The sequence below is a fragment of the Platalea leucorodia genome, assembly GCF_965183815.1.
Source record: "Platalea leucorodia genome assembly, chromosome: 7".
Taxonomy (NCBI): domain Eukaryota; kingdom Metazoa; phylum Chordata; class Aves; order Pelecaniformes; family Threskiornithidae; genus Platalea; species Platalea leucorodia.
Window position 1 is genome coordinate 56785682 of NC_138829.1, and position 16752 is coordinate 56802433.

Sequence of the window (16752 nt, forward strand, 5' to 3'; positions counted from 1 at the left end):
TGATCTTGGTCTGTTAACTCAAACTTGCACCCACAAGTCTTAATGTGAGCCCTTCAGCCCAGCCTGTCCCCAACATCAGCAGAAAGAAATGGACTCCTTGAGCAGGTCCAACAGCTGATCTACCCAGGGGGGCTGCGTCTGCAAGCCTGAGTCAGCATCAACAGTAGGCAGACAAGACTCAACTCAGCTAGCTTAGACAAGCTCATCTTCTCAGCAGCAGCTCCAGGACACACTGCTTCTAATAGCTTTGTAAGGATGTTGCCTGTTCCCTTTCCAGTCCTGAGCTAGATACAAAAACGAGATCTTCTCCTCCCATCTGTCCCTCTGACCTGGGAAAAGGTGCTATGGCTCAAAGCCAGCAAAAATGGCACCACACTCAACAATGCAGTCCTAGGCACTGTCACAGCCCACAGGAGCCCCCGGCCAGGGATGCCGCAAAGAGCTCAAAACAATCTTCAAGAACAAAACGCCTCTGTGATCCTGGCCACCACACCCCTGCACACCACATCCTTTGGTGTAAGAGTGATAACCTGCTCCCAGAAGCACTGGAGGGGGCCCATTCAGCCCTCAAGTCTAGAGAAAGTCATGCTGTTGTAGCAGCTGGATTTCTACACAGCCTTGAGCAGCCAAACTGATGAAATAACTGCTTTACAGGCAATGCACGCACACACACAGATGCATACAATCTCAGTCTTCTACCCTTTTACCAAAGACCGCTTGACACTCATGCTCACAGGCACCTGGAGCAAAGAAACATTATAATGAGGAATAGTACAAACTTGGAAACCAAAGGTAAAAAAGCAGGGTGATTTGGTACAAACTGCATGTTCACTTGCAATTCAGAGGCACCGTTTCCTTACTTGTATACAGGATTCTGGACACCCCTTCTCCTTCCGTCTGACTGCCATTCACTACTGCATATACTGTGAAATTGTACATCATCCCAGGAGTTAACTCGGTAATTTCAACTTCGGTGACACTGGACATCAGGTTCCTAATAAAGGTACCATTTACAACCTCTATCCTGTACGTGTAGGAGTTGGAAGCAGCGTCACTCACTGCCCACGTTAAATTGACAGAAGTCACACCAACATATTCTGCCTTGAGATCAAGAACTGGGCTGGGCTCTGTGAAAGGCAAGACAACAATCCGTCAACCTGCAAGAACATCTGCTCACAAACATGGACAGAAGAAGCACAGGCACACCACTACTGCACTCTCTCCACATCACTCGTTGTTCAGAGTGCAGGAGCACCCCAACATCATCGCCAGAAGCTCATGGAGGCTTTTGCATCAATGGGAAGCTAAGGGAAAACTGAAGAGAAGTCATTCTGAGTGTGATTCATCTCCCTTTGACACGCCAAAGCAGAATCACAGGTCACCACTGTGCCAGCACTCCAAGGGCCTTCCTTGGAAATATAGAGAGGTGGGCAGGAAAGGGATAACTATGGTGCGGAAGGAAGGGGCTTTGGTTGGTTGGTTGGTTGGTTGGTTTTTGGTTTTGTTCTTGTTGTGGGGGATTTTTTGTTTCGGGGTGGGGGGTGAGGTTGGAGGGGGTTTGGTGTTTTAAAACAAAAACAAAAAAACCCAAACCAAAAAAAACAAAAAACCCCCCAAAACAGGGCTATGTTTCTTCTACACATTAACACCCCATTCTTAGTAGACAGCCCAGGTAAGGCTTGTATTATATTTCAACCCCCACGTAAGCAGGCAGAGCCCTGAGCTGCATAGCAAATATGATCCACCAGAAACAGAGCTGCAAGCAATCATAACTTACTTGTATACAGGATTCTGGACACGCCTTCTCCTTCTGTCTGATTGTCATTTGCTACTGCAAATACTGTGAAATTGTACATCGTCCCAGGGATTAACTCGGTAATTTCGACTCTGGTGACACTGGACATCAGGTTCCTAATAAAGGTACCATTTACAACCTCTATCCTGTACGTGTAGGAGTCGGAAGCATTGTCATTCACCGCCCACGTCAAGTTGACTTTCTCAGTACCAACATATTCTGCCTTGAGATCAAGAACTGGGCTGGGCTCTGTGAAAGGCAAGACAACAATCTGTCAACCTGCAAGAACATCTGCTCACAAACACGGACAGAAGCAGCACAGGCACACCACTACTTCATTCCCTCCACATAACTCATTGTTCAGAGTGCAGGAGCACTCCAACAGCATCGCCAGAAGCTCATGGAGGCTTTTGCATCAATGGGCGGCTACGGGAAACTGAAGAAAAGTCATCTTGAGTGGGATTCATCTCCCTTTGACACTCCAAAGCAGAAGCACAGGCCATCATTCTGACAGCACTCCCAGTGCTTCCCTTGGGAATCTAGAGAGGTGGGCAGGCAGGAACAAGTAGCATAATTTCAGTTGGAATGGACCTACAACGATCATCTAGTCCAACTGCCTGACCACTTCAGGGCTGACGAAGTGTTAAACTGTACTATTGAGGGCATTGCCTCTTAAACACTGACATGCTTGGGGCATTGACCACCTCTCTAGGAAGCCTGTTCCAGTGTTTGACCACCCTCTCTGTAAAAAAAATGCTTCCTAATGCCAAGTCTAAACCTCCCCTGGCACAGCTTTGAACCATTCCCACGAGTCCTATCACTGGATCCCAGGAAGAAGAGCTCAGCACCTCCCTCTCCATTTCCCCTCCTCAGGAAGCTGTAGAGAGGAATGAGGTTGCCCCTCAGCCTCCTTTTCTCCAAAGCAGACAAAGCCAGAGTGCCTAGCTGTTCCTCACGGGACACTCCTTCCAGCCCTTTCACCACACCTTGGTTGCCCTCCTTTGGACACCTTCAAGGACCTTCACACCCTTCTTAAATTGTGGGGCCCAGACCTGCACACAGTACTCGAGGTGAGGCCACAACAATGCTGAATACAGCGGGATAATCGCCTCTTTTGACCGGCTGGCGATACGGTGTTTGAGGGACCCCAGGATGCGGTTTGCCCTCTTGGCTGCCAGGGCACGCTGCTGGCTCATACTGAGCCTGCTGCCGACCAGCACCCCCAGATGCCTTTCTGCAGGGCTGCTCTCCAGCCACTCCTCTCCCAATTTATACCTGTGCCCAGTGTTACTCCATCCCAGGTGTAGAATCTGGCATTTCAACTTGTTGAATTTCATGCCATTGATCATTGCCCAATGCTCCAATCTATCTAGATCCCTCTGCAAGGCCTCCTGTCCCTCAAGAGAGTCCACGGCACCTCCCAGTTTGGTACCATCAGCAGACTGGCTAACGGTGCATTCAACTCCTGCATCCAGATCGTTGATAAACATATTGAACAGAACTGGCCCTAGAATTGAGCCCTGAGGAACACCGCTAGTGACCGGTCACCAGCCAGATGCAGCCCCATTCATTACAACGCTTTGAGCTCTGCCCTTCAGCCAGTTCTTCACCCAGCACACCGTGAACCTGCTCATCCCACAGTTGGACAACTTGTCCAGAAGGATGCTGTGAGGGACAGTATCAAAAGCCTTACGAAAATCCAGAAAAACTACATCCACCGCCTTCCCTTCATCCACTAGGCGGGTGACCTTGTCATAGAAGGATGTCAAATTAGTTAGATAGGACTTTCCCTTTGTGAACCCATGTTGACTGTGCCTGATGATTGCATTAGTCTTTAAATGCCTTTCAATAGTACCCAGTAAAATCTTCTCCATAATTTTTCCAGGAACTGAGGTTAGTCTAACAGGTCTGTATTTTCCTGGGTCTTCCCTCACATGCTTTCTGTAGATTGGAATAACATTGGCTAGCTCCTGGTCAGCCGAGACCTCCCCAGACTCCCAAGACCTTTGGTCTGGGGTCCTGCCATAACATCCGCTAGCTCCTTCAGTACTCTGGGATGCTAATCCCACCAGGCCCCACGGACTTGTGAACATTCAGCTGATACAGCTGGTCCCTTACAATTTTGGCATCCACAAATGGAAAGTCATTGTTCCCACACTCGTGGTCCTCCGACTCAGACGACCAGGCTGCCCAAGGTCTATCTGTATTATTAAAGACTGAGGCAAGAAAAGCACTGAATGCCTCTGCTTTTTCTTCGTCCCTATTAAGTCAGGTGACCATCTTCAACAAGTATCGGTCCAATGTTTTCTTTACACCTCCTCTTGCTATTAACATACTTCAAAAAGCCTTTTTTTTCTTGTCTGACACACCACTGGCCAGTTTCAACTCCAGTTGAGTTTTGGCCTTTCGTATCTTCTCCCTGCATATACGAACCACAGCTCTGTAATCTTCCTGGAAAGCCTGACCTTGCTTCCAGAGATCATACCAATTCGTTTTCTTCTTGAGCTCCATAAGGAGTTCCCTGTTCAGCCAAGCTGGTCTTCTGCCCCACTTGCTTGACTTTAGACGCAGCAGAATTGTCTGCTCCTGTGCTTCTAAAAGGTGGTTCTTAAAAACTGACCAGCGCTTGTGGACTCCTAAGGCCTCAAAAGCAGATTCCCAGGGTACTCTGGTAAGTAGCTCCCTGAATAGCTTAATGTTTACTCTCTCAAAGTCCAGGGTAGCAACTCTGCTGTCTTTTTTTCTTATTGCACTGAAAATTTTAAACTCAACCATTTCACGATCACTGAGGCCAAGACAGCCACATCCTGCATGAGTCCTTCTCTATTCACAAATAGCAAGTCTAGGAGGGCAACTTTCCTAGTTGGCTCACTGAGTACGTGTGACAGGAAGTTCTCTCCCGTATGAGAAGATGAGGATGGAGGGGAAGCAGGGTGGGTTTTGCCCGACTGCTTTTGCTTTGGTTTTTTTTTTAAAGCAGGGATATGTCTCTTCCACACATTAAGACCCAATGCTTAGCAGACAGCCCAGATTAGGCTCCAGGATTAAAACATCACATCTATACACAATAGTTTTATATTTCAGCCCTCAGGCAGGTAGGCAGAGCTCTGAGCTGCCCACCAGAACAGGGCTGCAAGAAACTGTGAGTGACTTACTTGTATACAGGACGATGGACACCCCTTCTTCTTCTGTCTGACTGCCATTCACTACTGCATATACTGTGAAATTGTACATTGTCCCAGGGATTAACTCGGTAATTTCGACTCTGGTGACACTGGACATCAGGTTCCTAATAAAGGTACCATTTACAACCTCTATCCTGTACGTGTAGGAGTCGGAAGCATTGTCATTCACCGCCCACGTCAAGTTGACTTTCTCAGTACCAACATATTCTGCCTTGAGATCAAGAACTGGGCTGGGCTCTGTGAAAGGCAAGACAACAATCTGTCAACCTGCAAGAACATCTGCTCACAAACATGGACAGAAGCAGCACAGGCACACCACTACTTCATTCCCTCCACATAACTCATTGTTCAGAGTGCAGGAGCACTCCAACATCATCACCAGAAGCTCATGGAGGCCTTGGATCAATGGGCAGCTAAGGGAAAACTGAAGTCATTCTGAATGGGATTCATCTCCCTTTGACACTCCAAAGCAAAATTACAGGTCACCACTGTGTCAGTGCTCCCAGGGCTTCCCTTGGGAATCTAGAGAGGTGGGCAGGAAAGAGATGAGGACAGAGGGGAAGGTGACAAAGGAAGATAAATAAAAACAAAACACAAACATCAGGGCTGTGTTTCTGCTGCACACTAACATCCTATCCTTTTCATACAGCCCAGATCAGGCTCCAGGACTAAAATATCGTGTCTATACAGAATAGTAGTGAATTACAATCCTCACATATGTAAGTAGAGCCCCGTGCTGCACAACAAAATACAGCCCAGCAGGAACAGGGCTGCAAGCAACTGTGACTTACTTGTATACAGGATTATGGACACCCCTTCTCCTTCCATCTGACTGCCATTCGCTACTGCATATACTGTGAAATTGTACATCGTCCCAGGGATTAACTCGGTAATTTCGACTTCGGTGACATTGGACATCAGGTTCCTAATAAAGGTACCATTTACAACCTCTATCCTGTACGTGTAGGAGTTGGAAGCATTGTCGTTCACTGCCCATGTTAAGCTGACATAAGTCATGCCAACATGTTCTGCTTTGAGATTAAGAACTAGTCTGGGCTCTGTGAAAGGCAAGGGAAAAAAAAAAATCTTTTAATCTGCAAGAATATTTGCTGACAAACACAGAAATCACTCTTCTCCCCACCCTACCCAAACAACAGGACTCTGAACAGTAATCAGCCTGGGACAATAATCAAGTCACCCTTACATGTTGCAAGGCACACTTGCTAGTTCTGCAATCTTCTCTTTCTCTAACTCCTCAAGTTTCACTTCATCTCAAGGATTAAAACTGTCTAGGTGCAGCAGTGATTACTGTCCTGCCTCAATTGCCAACTTTGTGCAGGGTGCTGAGAAAGACTGGAACACACAACCTGCTGTTATTTTTTCCTAAACTGGCTTTCCCAAAGAGAAGAGCCTTTCTAGCTGCAAGATTCACACAGCTTTCCTCTAGATACACGATACCCTCTATACTAGGTAGAGTACTTCAGCTGTACTCTGTTAAGTATGTATTTCAAATCTGTATGTCACAGCATGTTTGAACAATTGCAGCTGTAACCTAAAAAGCCATAATAAGCAGGGAAGGGAGCCCAAGTCTAACAGTAATAAAACTACTTCAAGGCCATGCAACAATCCGTGTCAAACTGCGCTCCCAGTCAGCTGTGCAGATAGATTTCTTTGGCCCATTCTCTACTCCAGTAAAGCAGTTGGATCCATGCCCCTGCATGCTCTTTGCACTCTGGACTAGAGCTTGGGCTTAAAATGCGAACACAGTATAAAAGCACAAAACACCCTGAAGATTCACATCCCAGTCACATTCCAAACCACTTACGTGTTACATTGTTCTGATCACTTATTGCGCTATCAGATGGTGACACATCCCTGGACAATCTTCCACCTCCATAGGTTTCATTTCCAATTGTAGAGTTTACTGATAAATTATCATTACTACTGGTTCCTGTTTCTGCAGTTACATTTTTTGAACTGCAATCCTCAGTGCCTGAAAGAAAGAATACAAAGCAATAAGTATCTTTAGAAAACTTTGGGGTTTCCCATTTGCAAAAGTACAGTCCTTTTTAGATATGCACAGACCCACAGTCACTTCTGCTTTCCCAGTTTGTTCTACAGAGATTTCAGTGCACATTTCCTGGTTTTACCACTTTTAACTTCTGTCAGATGACTTGATTTACATTAAAGAGATTGCCACATTATTTCGGTCATTCACTGACTCTACTCACGCTTTGGATGAAAGCGACAATGATCTGCCATTTTTTTCAGTGCAGTTTTGTTTGAAGAGAACGGAATAAACTTGCAGCCACATTCTGCATGTGTATTTTTCTCACGTATTATCAGAAGCTAGCTGCTTTACTTAACCTGGCGTAGCAATTCTGTCTCTTCCTCTCAGCGTATGAGCAAAAAAGTTCTCATATTCACACAGTGTGTTCCCACAAGTAAGGAAGAGACATGGTATACCTACAGAAAACAACTTGAGGTTGACATAGCGCAGCTCAAAGTGTGGAGAGAGTTGATTCTGGCCCTAAAATTTAAAGGCTAACTCATACAAGTCTGATGTTCAATATTAAGGTAGGACTCATCTGCAAGCACTTTTGGAAATTTTTGCCACGTGAAAACTTGTCATCTTGGCAAGTGCAGCAGTTCCTATACTCAAGAAAATCCTTAAAGCATCACTTTGGGTGTCATTTTTTGTTTTCGGGTTTGTTTGTTTTGTATTGCCTTTAAGTATATTTTCCAATCTTCCTAAGCACGTTCTATCTGTACTTGATTTTACCAGAACTCTTTACAAACTGAAAAGCAAAGGGATTAAAGTGCACATTTATATCTTTAAATATCCTTAAACACATTGCAGGAATTACAGTCACTAAAATAAGCAAGTTTACATTTTTGAATGCTATTTCTAAAAATTCTTTTCAGGAAGTTTTTTTTTTAATACTTAGCTGATACTGTTCAATCTTTCTTAAAAGAAATTAAGATAATGAGAGTTATATTAAATATATATATATATAATTGAGTAACAGAATGATACTTACAGGCAATTATACATCTGACCTAAAAAAAACAAAAAACAAAAAAATACAAATTAAAACTTTAAAACTACTGGAAGCTCTAACAAAATAAGGACTGGTTTAATTAACACATGGGGGGCTGGAATTCAGTTTTAAAAAAAAAAAAAAAAAAAAAAAAAAAAATCTATTGTTGCACTCCAGACTTTTCATCCTGCAAAAGAGATATGTAAACATCTACTGACATAAAAATAACACCAAAAGTATACCAAACTGTTAGAGAAAAAAAAAAGCAAACATGCTGGTAAAATGTCAGTTACCACTTTTTTTTTTTTTTAAACCAAACAGTTTATTTTGTCACAAAAACAGGGTGCATAACATAGGCTGAGTATTTTGCACATATAAATTTAAAAACAAACCCTACAAGATCTTAGTCAAAAGACAGTTTAGTTAGTACCTTCAACACCATCCCACAAAAAGCAACAGATGCGAATTAGGTCTTTTTTATTCATAGATTTTTTTCCTTTCATCCTGTTGCTGTATAAAGTTTATTATTACTTCTCACAAAAGAATATTTTGCATTTTCTGAAACAAACTCAGTGTAGTCAGAGTTAAAAACACTTTGTACATATTCTTAAACCTAGTTTATATATATATGCACATATCCATAAAGTATCAGCAGTTGCCATTTAACTGCAACCTGAAACTACTCTGCTAGCAATACTGACACACAAGAATTTTGCTTTGAAAATGTTTTTTAGTCTTTCAACTTCATGCTTTTACTTCCGAATAAGCTATTTCCCTTCCTGTTAGTGTGCAAACTGGCCTGTAAATTTTCTTCATCTCCCTCCAGGTGGCAGCACAAAATGCTCCTAAAAGAGTGAAACGAAAGCCCCAGACTGAGGTCTGCAGGCGCTTGAGAGGAAAACTGTGATTTCCTGAGACTCCCGAGACTCGTAGCCGGCTGACACCAACTGACTGCAGCAGCCACTTTTGTCGTGTAACAAACAGATTACTTCAGCAATTCTACCAGGGATTAAATACAACTATTCACTTTGCAAAGCTACACATGACAAAGCAAAAACAAGCATGCAGAGATGCATGTCCCACAGACAGGCAAGTCCCCAGCGTGGTGCTGGAGATCCGCAGGTCACAGTGCCTTGTGCCAGGGAGGCCTGTGGGCATGGGAGGTTTCTGCCCATGCACCTCTGGGTCTGGGTTTTGGCATCACGGTGAGTGCAGGTGGAGACAGTCTCCAGCCCTGACTGCTCTAACATCACATGCAGAAGGGCTAGTCGTTTGGTTGGACCTTCTACTGTGTTGCTCCTAGAAAATCCAGCTTAGCTTTATGCTGGATGGTGCCTTACCCACACAAAGGACCAAGCCTGCTGATTGCAGAGGTTGACACATTTATCTAAAGCACTTGAAATTGTCTCATTTTCTCCTTCCACCCTGTTTTCTTAGACAGTTTCTTAGCCTTTTCTGCAATTCCATGAGCTAACTCAAAATAAGCAGCTGTATCATGTCAACCCAATGCAAAGCTTGAATCCCAAATCACTCGCCCCCCAGCTCTCACACTGCTGGTGCCACAAGTAGCTCCATCAGCAGTAGCTCCCTGCATCACAGTCGTGCGTCCCAGCAGACACATCCTCAAAAAGCAGTCAGAAGATACCATTAAATCATCCTGTTCTCCATATGACACTACAAAAAGCACTCTCCACAAAGATGAGGCAGGCCAGCTGACTAGAAGCAACATTAGAAGCAACCCCTCCAGCTTTACAGTAAGGAGAAATGCAGCAGAAGCAAGCTTCAAGTGGAGAGACCCCCTTCCAGCCTGCAATTGTCTCGGTGCCACAGCAAGAAGAGTCTGGGCACACTTCCTAGGCAAAAGAGCGCTTGTAAGCATCAAAGACCTAATGCCTGGTCTTCTCTAGCACAGCCCTACTGACAACTCAGGACACAAAGGACATTACTTGGGATGCAGATGTCCTACCTACAAGCGTGAGGCTCCTCCTCAACCTTTCTGAATATTTGAGAGCCTAGGCAAACTGCAAGGCTATTAGGAAGTGAGGAAATGTTCGTCTGCACTCAGGTCAAGAGCCCTTCTGTACTCCTTCACAAAGGAAGAAGAGACTCCAAAGGAAAAAGCCACTCTTAAGGCAGGAAAACAGTACCCTGCAGCATTCAGAGTAGAAGTGCTAAGCTATGTGGAAACAGCTGCTGAATGATGAGAAAGAGGTGGGATTCCCTGAAAAGCAGGGCAATCTAAAGGCGAAGCCAAAAAGTTGTTATATTTAATAAGAAAGGGAAATCACAAAAAGAAGAACAAAAACAAGAAACGCCACAGGACTGAGTAAGTCACAGTGACTTCTGCAGCCCTACAAACAAAACAGCAAAAGCCTGACATCATTTACAACCTGTCCTTCAGTTACTTTCTCTTCTGTAAAACTGTCTGAAGGTGATGAAGTTCCTTGTCTCCTCCCCACATTTTGAGTTCAGGGGCACAGCATCCTTCCCGAGCGACAGGAACAACAGGCATCATATGACTGAGAAACGGGTACGCCACTACCAAGTCCCCTGCACCCCTGCTTCTCACCTCCCCATTTCTTCCCTGCCAGCTCAAATAAGAAGTGTGTTGATTCCTGTTTTACCCACAGCTACAGCCATCTGATCTAACGGCAAATTATTACTAAGCTGCTAGAAACTTGGTTGTACTGTCACGCACGGGTTTTGTTAATGATACTCAAACAACAAAAGGAAAGTTATGGTAAAATTCCTGTCATGTGATGAACGAACATCTCATCATTTTACTTGCTTTTGTTTATCACACACTTTGGCAATATCCCCTCACAATACCCCTCTGACTTTCCAGAACCCTATGTGCAAACCAAATTCAAAAAAACCCACATCCCGTCGGCAGCAGGCAGGCCTCCTTCTGAAACACAAAACCGCGCAAAACAAATGATCCCATTCCCAAGCGTCCGCCTGCCTGACTCAGTCATTCCATGCTCTATTTTTCAACACAAGCCATGAACTGAACTGTTCTCCGGCATTATGTTATTAGTTAACGAGATGCTATTTATACAAAACATTTGTTTATTATTTCAGAGGATATCTGTGCTGAACACCTGATTCTCCTTGTGTTTGCATCTAATACATCAGGAGCCCTGCCATTTCCGCTTTTCTTTTCAATGACATGAATCCATATTATTCATGTATAGAGTTAGGGTTTTTTTTAACCAAAGAAATGGAACTTGGGGTAGGGGTGGAACATCCCTCCCCAAGAAAATACTCCACAGATCAAGAAAAGACAGCAAAATGCAAAACACTGAACATTTCAACTGAACAACAGGAAAGATGTGTATACACAAACTCATCGCTGCCATCAGCTATGGCAAACGAATCTTTTCATGTGTCACACAGCCACGCTTTGAGCCTGATCAAAGGCTGTACGTTCCAGAGGAGCTGAAAAATTCATCTGCACTCGCACAAGGTCTGTCCTGCACTCCTTACGTGTGCAGTTTATTATTGACCAGGAGTTGGTGGTGTGTAATAGATGCAGGATTCAGCTCCATCCTCCTCAGGTATACAGTGGGTCACCTAATTGAGGAATTATTATTATTAGTGTCACAGGTAATCTTATCGAGGAAGAAATAAGATGTGTTGCAGGAAAACATCTTCAAAAATACTAAGTGACTGAGGCCCAAGTTCCACTGATATTTGATAAGACTAAGACTAAGATATTTTCAGGAGCAGGATTTAAAATGCACCTGCTGTACACATCCATCGGAGGAGCCACGGGAGCTGGTCAGCAGCAGGGAAGACAACAGTGCCTCCCCTTCTGTTGGTTCCAAGACTTTAGATCAGCTTGGCTCTGCTGCCAAACTGTACCCTCTAATGAAGTTCAGGTTCCTGCACCAGGGGGAAACCCCTTGTCAACAGTAGCCCACCTGCCTGGGGTGCTCCAGTTTCCAAAATAAACAATGTGGTTTGGTTCATGTAAATAAAAGGTTAAGAAGCTGGCTAAACAGTCAAAGTGAGCAAACCCAACAATCCTAACCAAAAAAACCCCTTAGCCACAAATCCCTTCTGAGAACACTACTTGAGGCTGCTGCTTACTATTTCTTGTGTGCTCACCAGTGTGTCCCTTGTGACTCAGATGTAAAAAGCCAGGAAATTAATCACACCCCTCTCAAAGCTAATGATTTTTGACATGTGTACCTTCAGATCTTCTCTTCTCCACCCACCCATGCTCTCAGGTTTGGAGGTGCTCCACAAAAATACCACCAAGCTGTCACAGTGGTCTCCAAATTCTTTTTCAACACCCTTTCACAAAAGCAACAGCATAGTTAAGATCACTGCCCCAGTAACCCTGCTCTCGCTTCCTTTTTTTGTTTCCTGTTATGTGCACCTACCATCAGTTGTCCCACATCCATAACTATGGGCTTTAGGGCAAGCTACCACACTGCAACCATCACGATGGTTTTGACTCCAGGCTTCGCTTCACCAAAGTTATCAGTCATTGCTGCTCAGCTGAAAAACATTAACCAGCAAAGACGCAGGAACTCGGCCACTTGCAGACCACTCTGTCACCCTCTGTCACCAAGTATTTCATACTTGGCATAGGTTTATTCAGAAAGCATTCCTACAGAAAGGTTTTATTCAAGGTCACACAAAGTAAGTTAAAATTAAACCCTGGAATGCCACTGGGAAGCCCCACAATAATGGAAGAGGATTGCCCAGGTATTGCATCCACAGACTGATACAGCTTTCCAACACTTGCTGATTTTCTAGGATTTGTAAGGCATTGACTCATTCCAGCTGGGGACATCTTCCCACTTCACTGGGAGTGTAAAGTCTAAATCAGCAGGGAGCAACACCTTCCTGCAGGAGACAACAGTCTCAGAGACAGGATAGGGTTTGGAAAGATGTTATGTTTCTGTCTCTTGCAACCCATCTCAGGGCTGTTTCACCTCATTCATTTCTGCATTATGTCCAGATTAATGAAGTTCATATGCCTGCAGCACCAGGCAAAAAAAATGAGATCACCTGAACCGAGGCACGGAACTATGTGCCTAAACCTATATGAACCTAGTTCATGCCTTACTTTGACAATTTCTGGGTTTGGGGGTGAAAAAATATCATACTGGAAAATGAGCTAAAATATACTTGTGTAATATTTTGCCACATTTTCTCATTTCTTCCTAAAATGTCCTAAGTCTTCAATTGCAAAGCATTTATCTGCATTTAAGCAGACAACTTCTAAGCATAAATCATTATACTGTTATACTATTGTAAAATGCATAGAAATTCACACACAATTAAAGATATGCCAAGCCAAGAAAAGCAAGTGTTTTCCCCTGTGCTTATTGTATGAAAAGAAAAAAGACAATGTAGATTAAGCCTGCGTGCTGTAGATTCGCTCCAAGCTACGCTAACAGTTCAGTTATCAATTTCAGTGGCCCTCCTCTATCAAGTCCTTACTACTTGAAGGAGGAAATAGTCAACAGGAGGCTAAGTGAGAAGCTAACATTTAATTATGTTATATAGTTTCATTTAAGATTACTTTCTGGATTTGGTGCTAGGGTGTGGGGTTTTGTTTTCTTCATTTTCCAGTGCATATTTACTCTGCTAAATTAATTTTTACTGTAACCCACAACAGGTTTTTTGATGCAAATTAACACTAGATGATCTCAATAATATGACACATTCACTTCCAATGAAAAACTGAAAATATGTTGTGGCAAGTGTCAGCTCCACATGTTTTCTTTCCCTCTGGTATCTTAGGCAGGCACTCACAGCCCATCCACAAAACACCATTTCACAGAATGTTTGGTTTAAGTGGGTTTATCCTGGGGAAAAAAAGCTCTAATTTTAGAAGCAATGCACTAAGTTTTTGCAAGATCTTTGGAGCTGAGTCTTCTTTTAACCCTAAATGAGCAGCTCTGCTAATGAGACTGCATGGGACCAGATGGAGATCCAGACCAGAACCCGAAAGAAAGAAACATGACCTGGTGTTTGTTATTAATTGGGTAGGGCTAGACCCTCTTAGGACACCACGTTGTATTAGGAAGCTATGCAAAACCCTAAAGCAGCCAACAGCCATACACAACCATGCCCAGGCTATTTTGAGCTATTATGCAGTTATGTGAAAGAGGAAAGACTATTTCCACTTTGCATGTATTTATATTTTACCCCTGACATTTCTAAATTCTGAAGCAAGCCTTCCTCCAAAGAGGGATCAAATAAAATTTTTTCCACTGCCTTTTATGAAAACAGGTGAGGAGATTCTGGTTTGTGCAGCACTTCCAGTGATCTAAAAATGTCGTGGCAGACAAAGCCTTGTATGAAACGCAAGATGAGACACCAAATTTTACCTGTATCTGCTTCTCAGATGGCTAGCCTAGGAGCAAGGAGTTTTCTGGGCAACATATCCAAAATAAAGAGAAAAATACAGAATGGATCTCATCTGAATTGTACCTGTTAGATCTGTTTCGCCTTCCTCAGTCCTACCTTCAAGAAGAGATTTCTTGGATAAGTTTTCCTGTGGTTGGGTACAAGGAAGTGATTCACTTACCTGTGCACATACAAAACAAACAAGCAACTGAAACACCTAAGACCAAGCAGCACAGATTTTGGTAGGAACGGGCTGACAATAGGCCCAGACACCAAACAACTGCATCACAACTGATAGCTCCCTCACCACTGACCCTAGGAAGCACGACTAGACTTCTTTCCAATGGCTTCCAGATCAAACATCAGTTTAAAACTTTTCCATACAACCCAGTAGTTCTTCTCTGTTTTCCCCCAAACCTGCAGGTCCTCATGAACTACAGGTAGTAGGTGCTGCAAACCACCTCACAGTTCCGTAGCATCCCTCCAAGCATCCTGCAGTCTTCCAACTGAGAAAACAACAACAAAACTTCATCCTGGAGAAAGGCTGGGAAGTTTCAGTGAGCTTAAATTATTTGCATAACCCAGTAAGTCCTACGTGTAATGTCTCTTCAGAGACGCTCCTGCTGAAGGAGTTTACAAAGAGAACAGTGTGCTTATTTGACAATAGCAATGAGTAATATTTAAAACAACTACTTACTAAAACCCAAATTGTTATCCTACTCGAGCTGACATCAGTGGAACTGCAGCTGGGTGTGTAATGAGCAATGCCTGAATTGAAAAACCTCCTCTTTTAATAAGAATTTTCAGTTAACACTGCCAGTCATTTGCTTTCAAAACCAAGAAAGCATCAACCTTTATTTTATGTGAACAAGGCGCATTCCTGCATGTAGCCTAACAGCACTATTTTTTTCACTCTGAGTCATTACTCAGGCACACCCTGGAAGAAGGAGGATACAATGAAAAAAGAGAGAAGGAAGGAAAAAAAAAAAAAAAAAAGACAAAAAAAAGACTCCTGTGGCAATGCCACAATGCTAACTGTCCCCAAATAATCAGCAGGGTTGGCCAACCAGGCAACATGGAAAACGTACACCAGAGCCCGCGGCCACCTGGCCTTAGGAGCACAGCCATGAAAGTGAGGGGCATTTCTTGACAGGGCCCTATTTCAGATCTGCTTAGCTGAGAACAACTGGGACTCTCAAGTTTCCCTCTCATCACAAGTAGATTTCACTTCCCCGAGCCGGACACTTCAGACTACAGAGTCTTTCCTCAGGAAAGTGTTAAAAGATACTTTACAAGGAGAACAACATTGAGCTGGATTGGTTTGAGAGTTTTCCAAGTAAAACTAGCTGTAAAGGGATTTTTAAACTTCTACAAAAGCTCAAATGCAACATCAAGAAAGATGATCTATACTGAAAATAAAGACCAAATTTTTGATCTATGACAGCCTGTCTGGGGGCAGGAGAACCACGGTGCGTGAAAGCCTTCAGCTTGCTCACACAGAGCTCAAAACTGTCTTGCTAGACAGAAAATCCTTTTTTTGTGGCACTCATGATGCTAGTACATGAAGGGCTTGTTGCTTTCCTGCCTTCTGTACTTTGCTTAGGACAGTTTATCTTTTTGCCCTTAGCAGGATCCTGAAAACTTCCTAATCTAAAAAGCAATGAGGTGTGCAGCTGGGAGAAACGAGCCTGTGACCACTGCCCGACACAGAGACCTCTCAGGCTAACCTTCATCTCCTCCTTCACGCTCTGTTACTGTTATTACCATTTATTTATGCTCCTTCATCACATTCTGTTCTAACTCTATGTAAAATGCTCCATTAGAATCCAAATAAATTATCTGTACAGCACTGCCCTTGCCCCGTAGTTGGGTAAATACTACCCAAAGGAAGGGAGGAGAGCAAATCCTTCCCTCACCATCCCGAACAGCAGCTCTGGTTTGGTAATGCAGTCTTGAGACCACTAGAGGCCCCAGTAAAACCATTCAACTTCAGCCTGAGTGACTAACAGCAGTGAAATATGCCTGAATTCCCATAAAAGTTGACATATTCTGGAAAGTACAAGACTAAGAATGACCACGCTAGAGCGTAAAGTGTGGGTGTAGATGTAAACGCTGGCTCAGATGCGGATCGTGGGAGCTAATGACACCATGCCAAGCTGGCTAAGGCAGGCTCAGAGCATCTTGAAGCATCACAAACCTGTCACAAGGGAAGAAATTTTATACAATAAATTACTGGCTGGACCTTAGAATTTCTTCATGGTGCTTATTTACTACATCTCACATCTTCAGCTGCACTGTTTGTATTGAATCTACATTTTTTGATAGGCCCTAAAACCAAAGTGGCATTTGATCTACTTCTTCA

At 43.6% G+C, this 16752-nt stretch overlaps 1 protein-coding gene across 1 annotated transcript in view; it reads right to left on the reverse strand.

Moving 5' to 3' along the window:
- The window catches only part of PTPRJ (protein tyrosine phosphatase receptor type J), a 79255-nt gene that overhangs the window by 23044 nt on the left and 39459 nt on the right, over positions 1-16752 (reverse strand). Inside the window, exons 2-7 of the mRNA XM_082318014.1 lie at positions 8022-8040; positions 6806-6973; positions 5772-6038; positions 4951-5217; positions 1778-2044; positions 861-1127 (exon numbers count right to left, since the gene is read on the reverse strand). Of these exons, the coding sequence (XP_082174140.1) occupies positions 861-1127; positions 1778-2044; positions 4951-5217; positions 5772-6038; positions 6806-6973; positions 8022-8040 (1255 nt within the window). The remainder of the gene's footprint in view (positions 1-860; positions 1128-1777; positions 2045-4950; positions 5218-5771; positions 6039-6805; positions 6974-8021; positions 8041-16752) is intronic.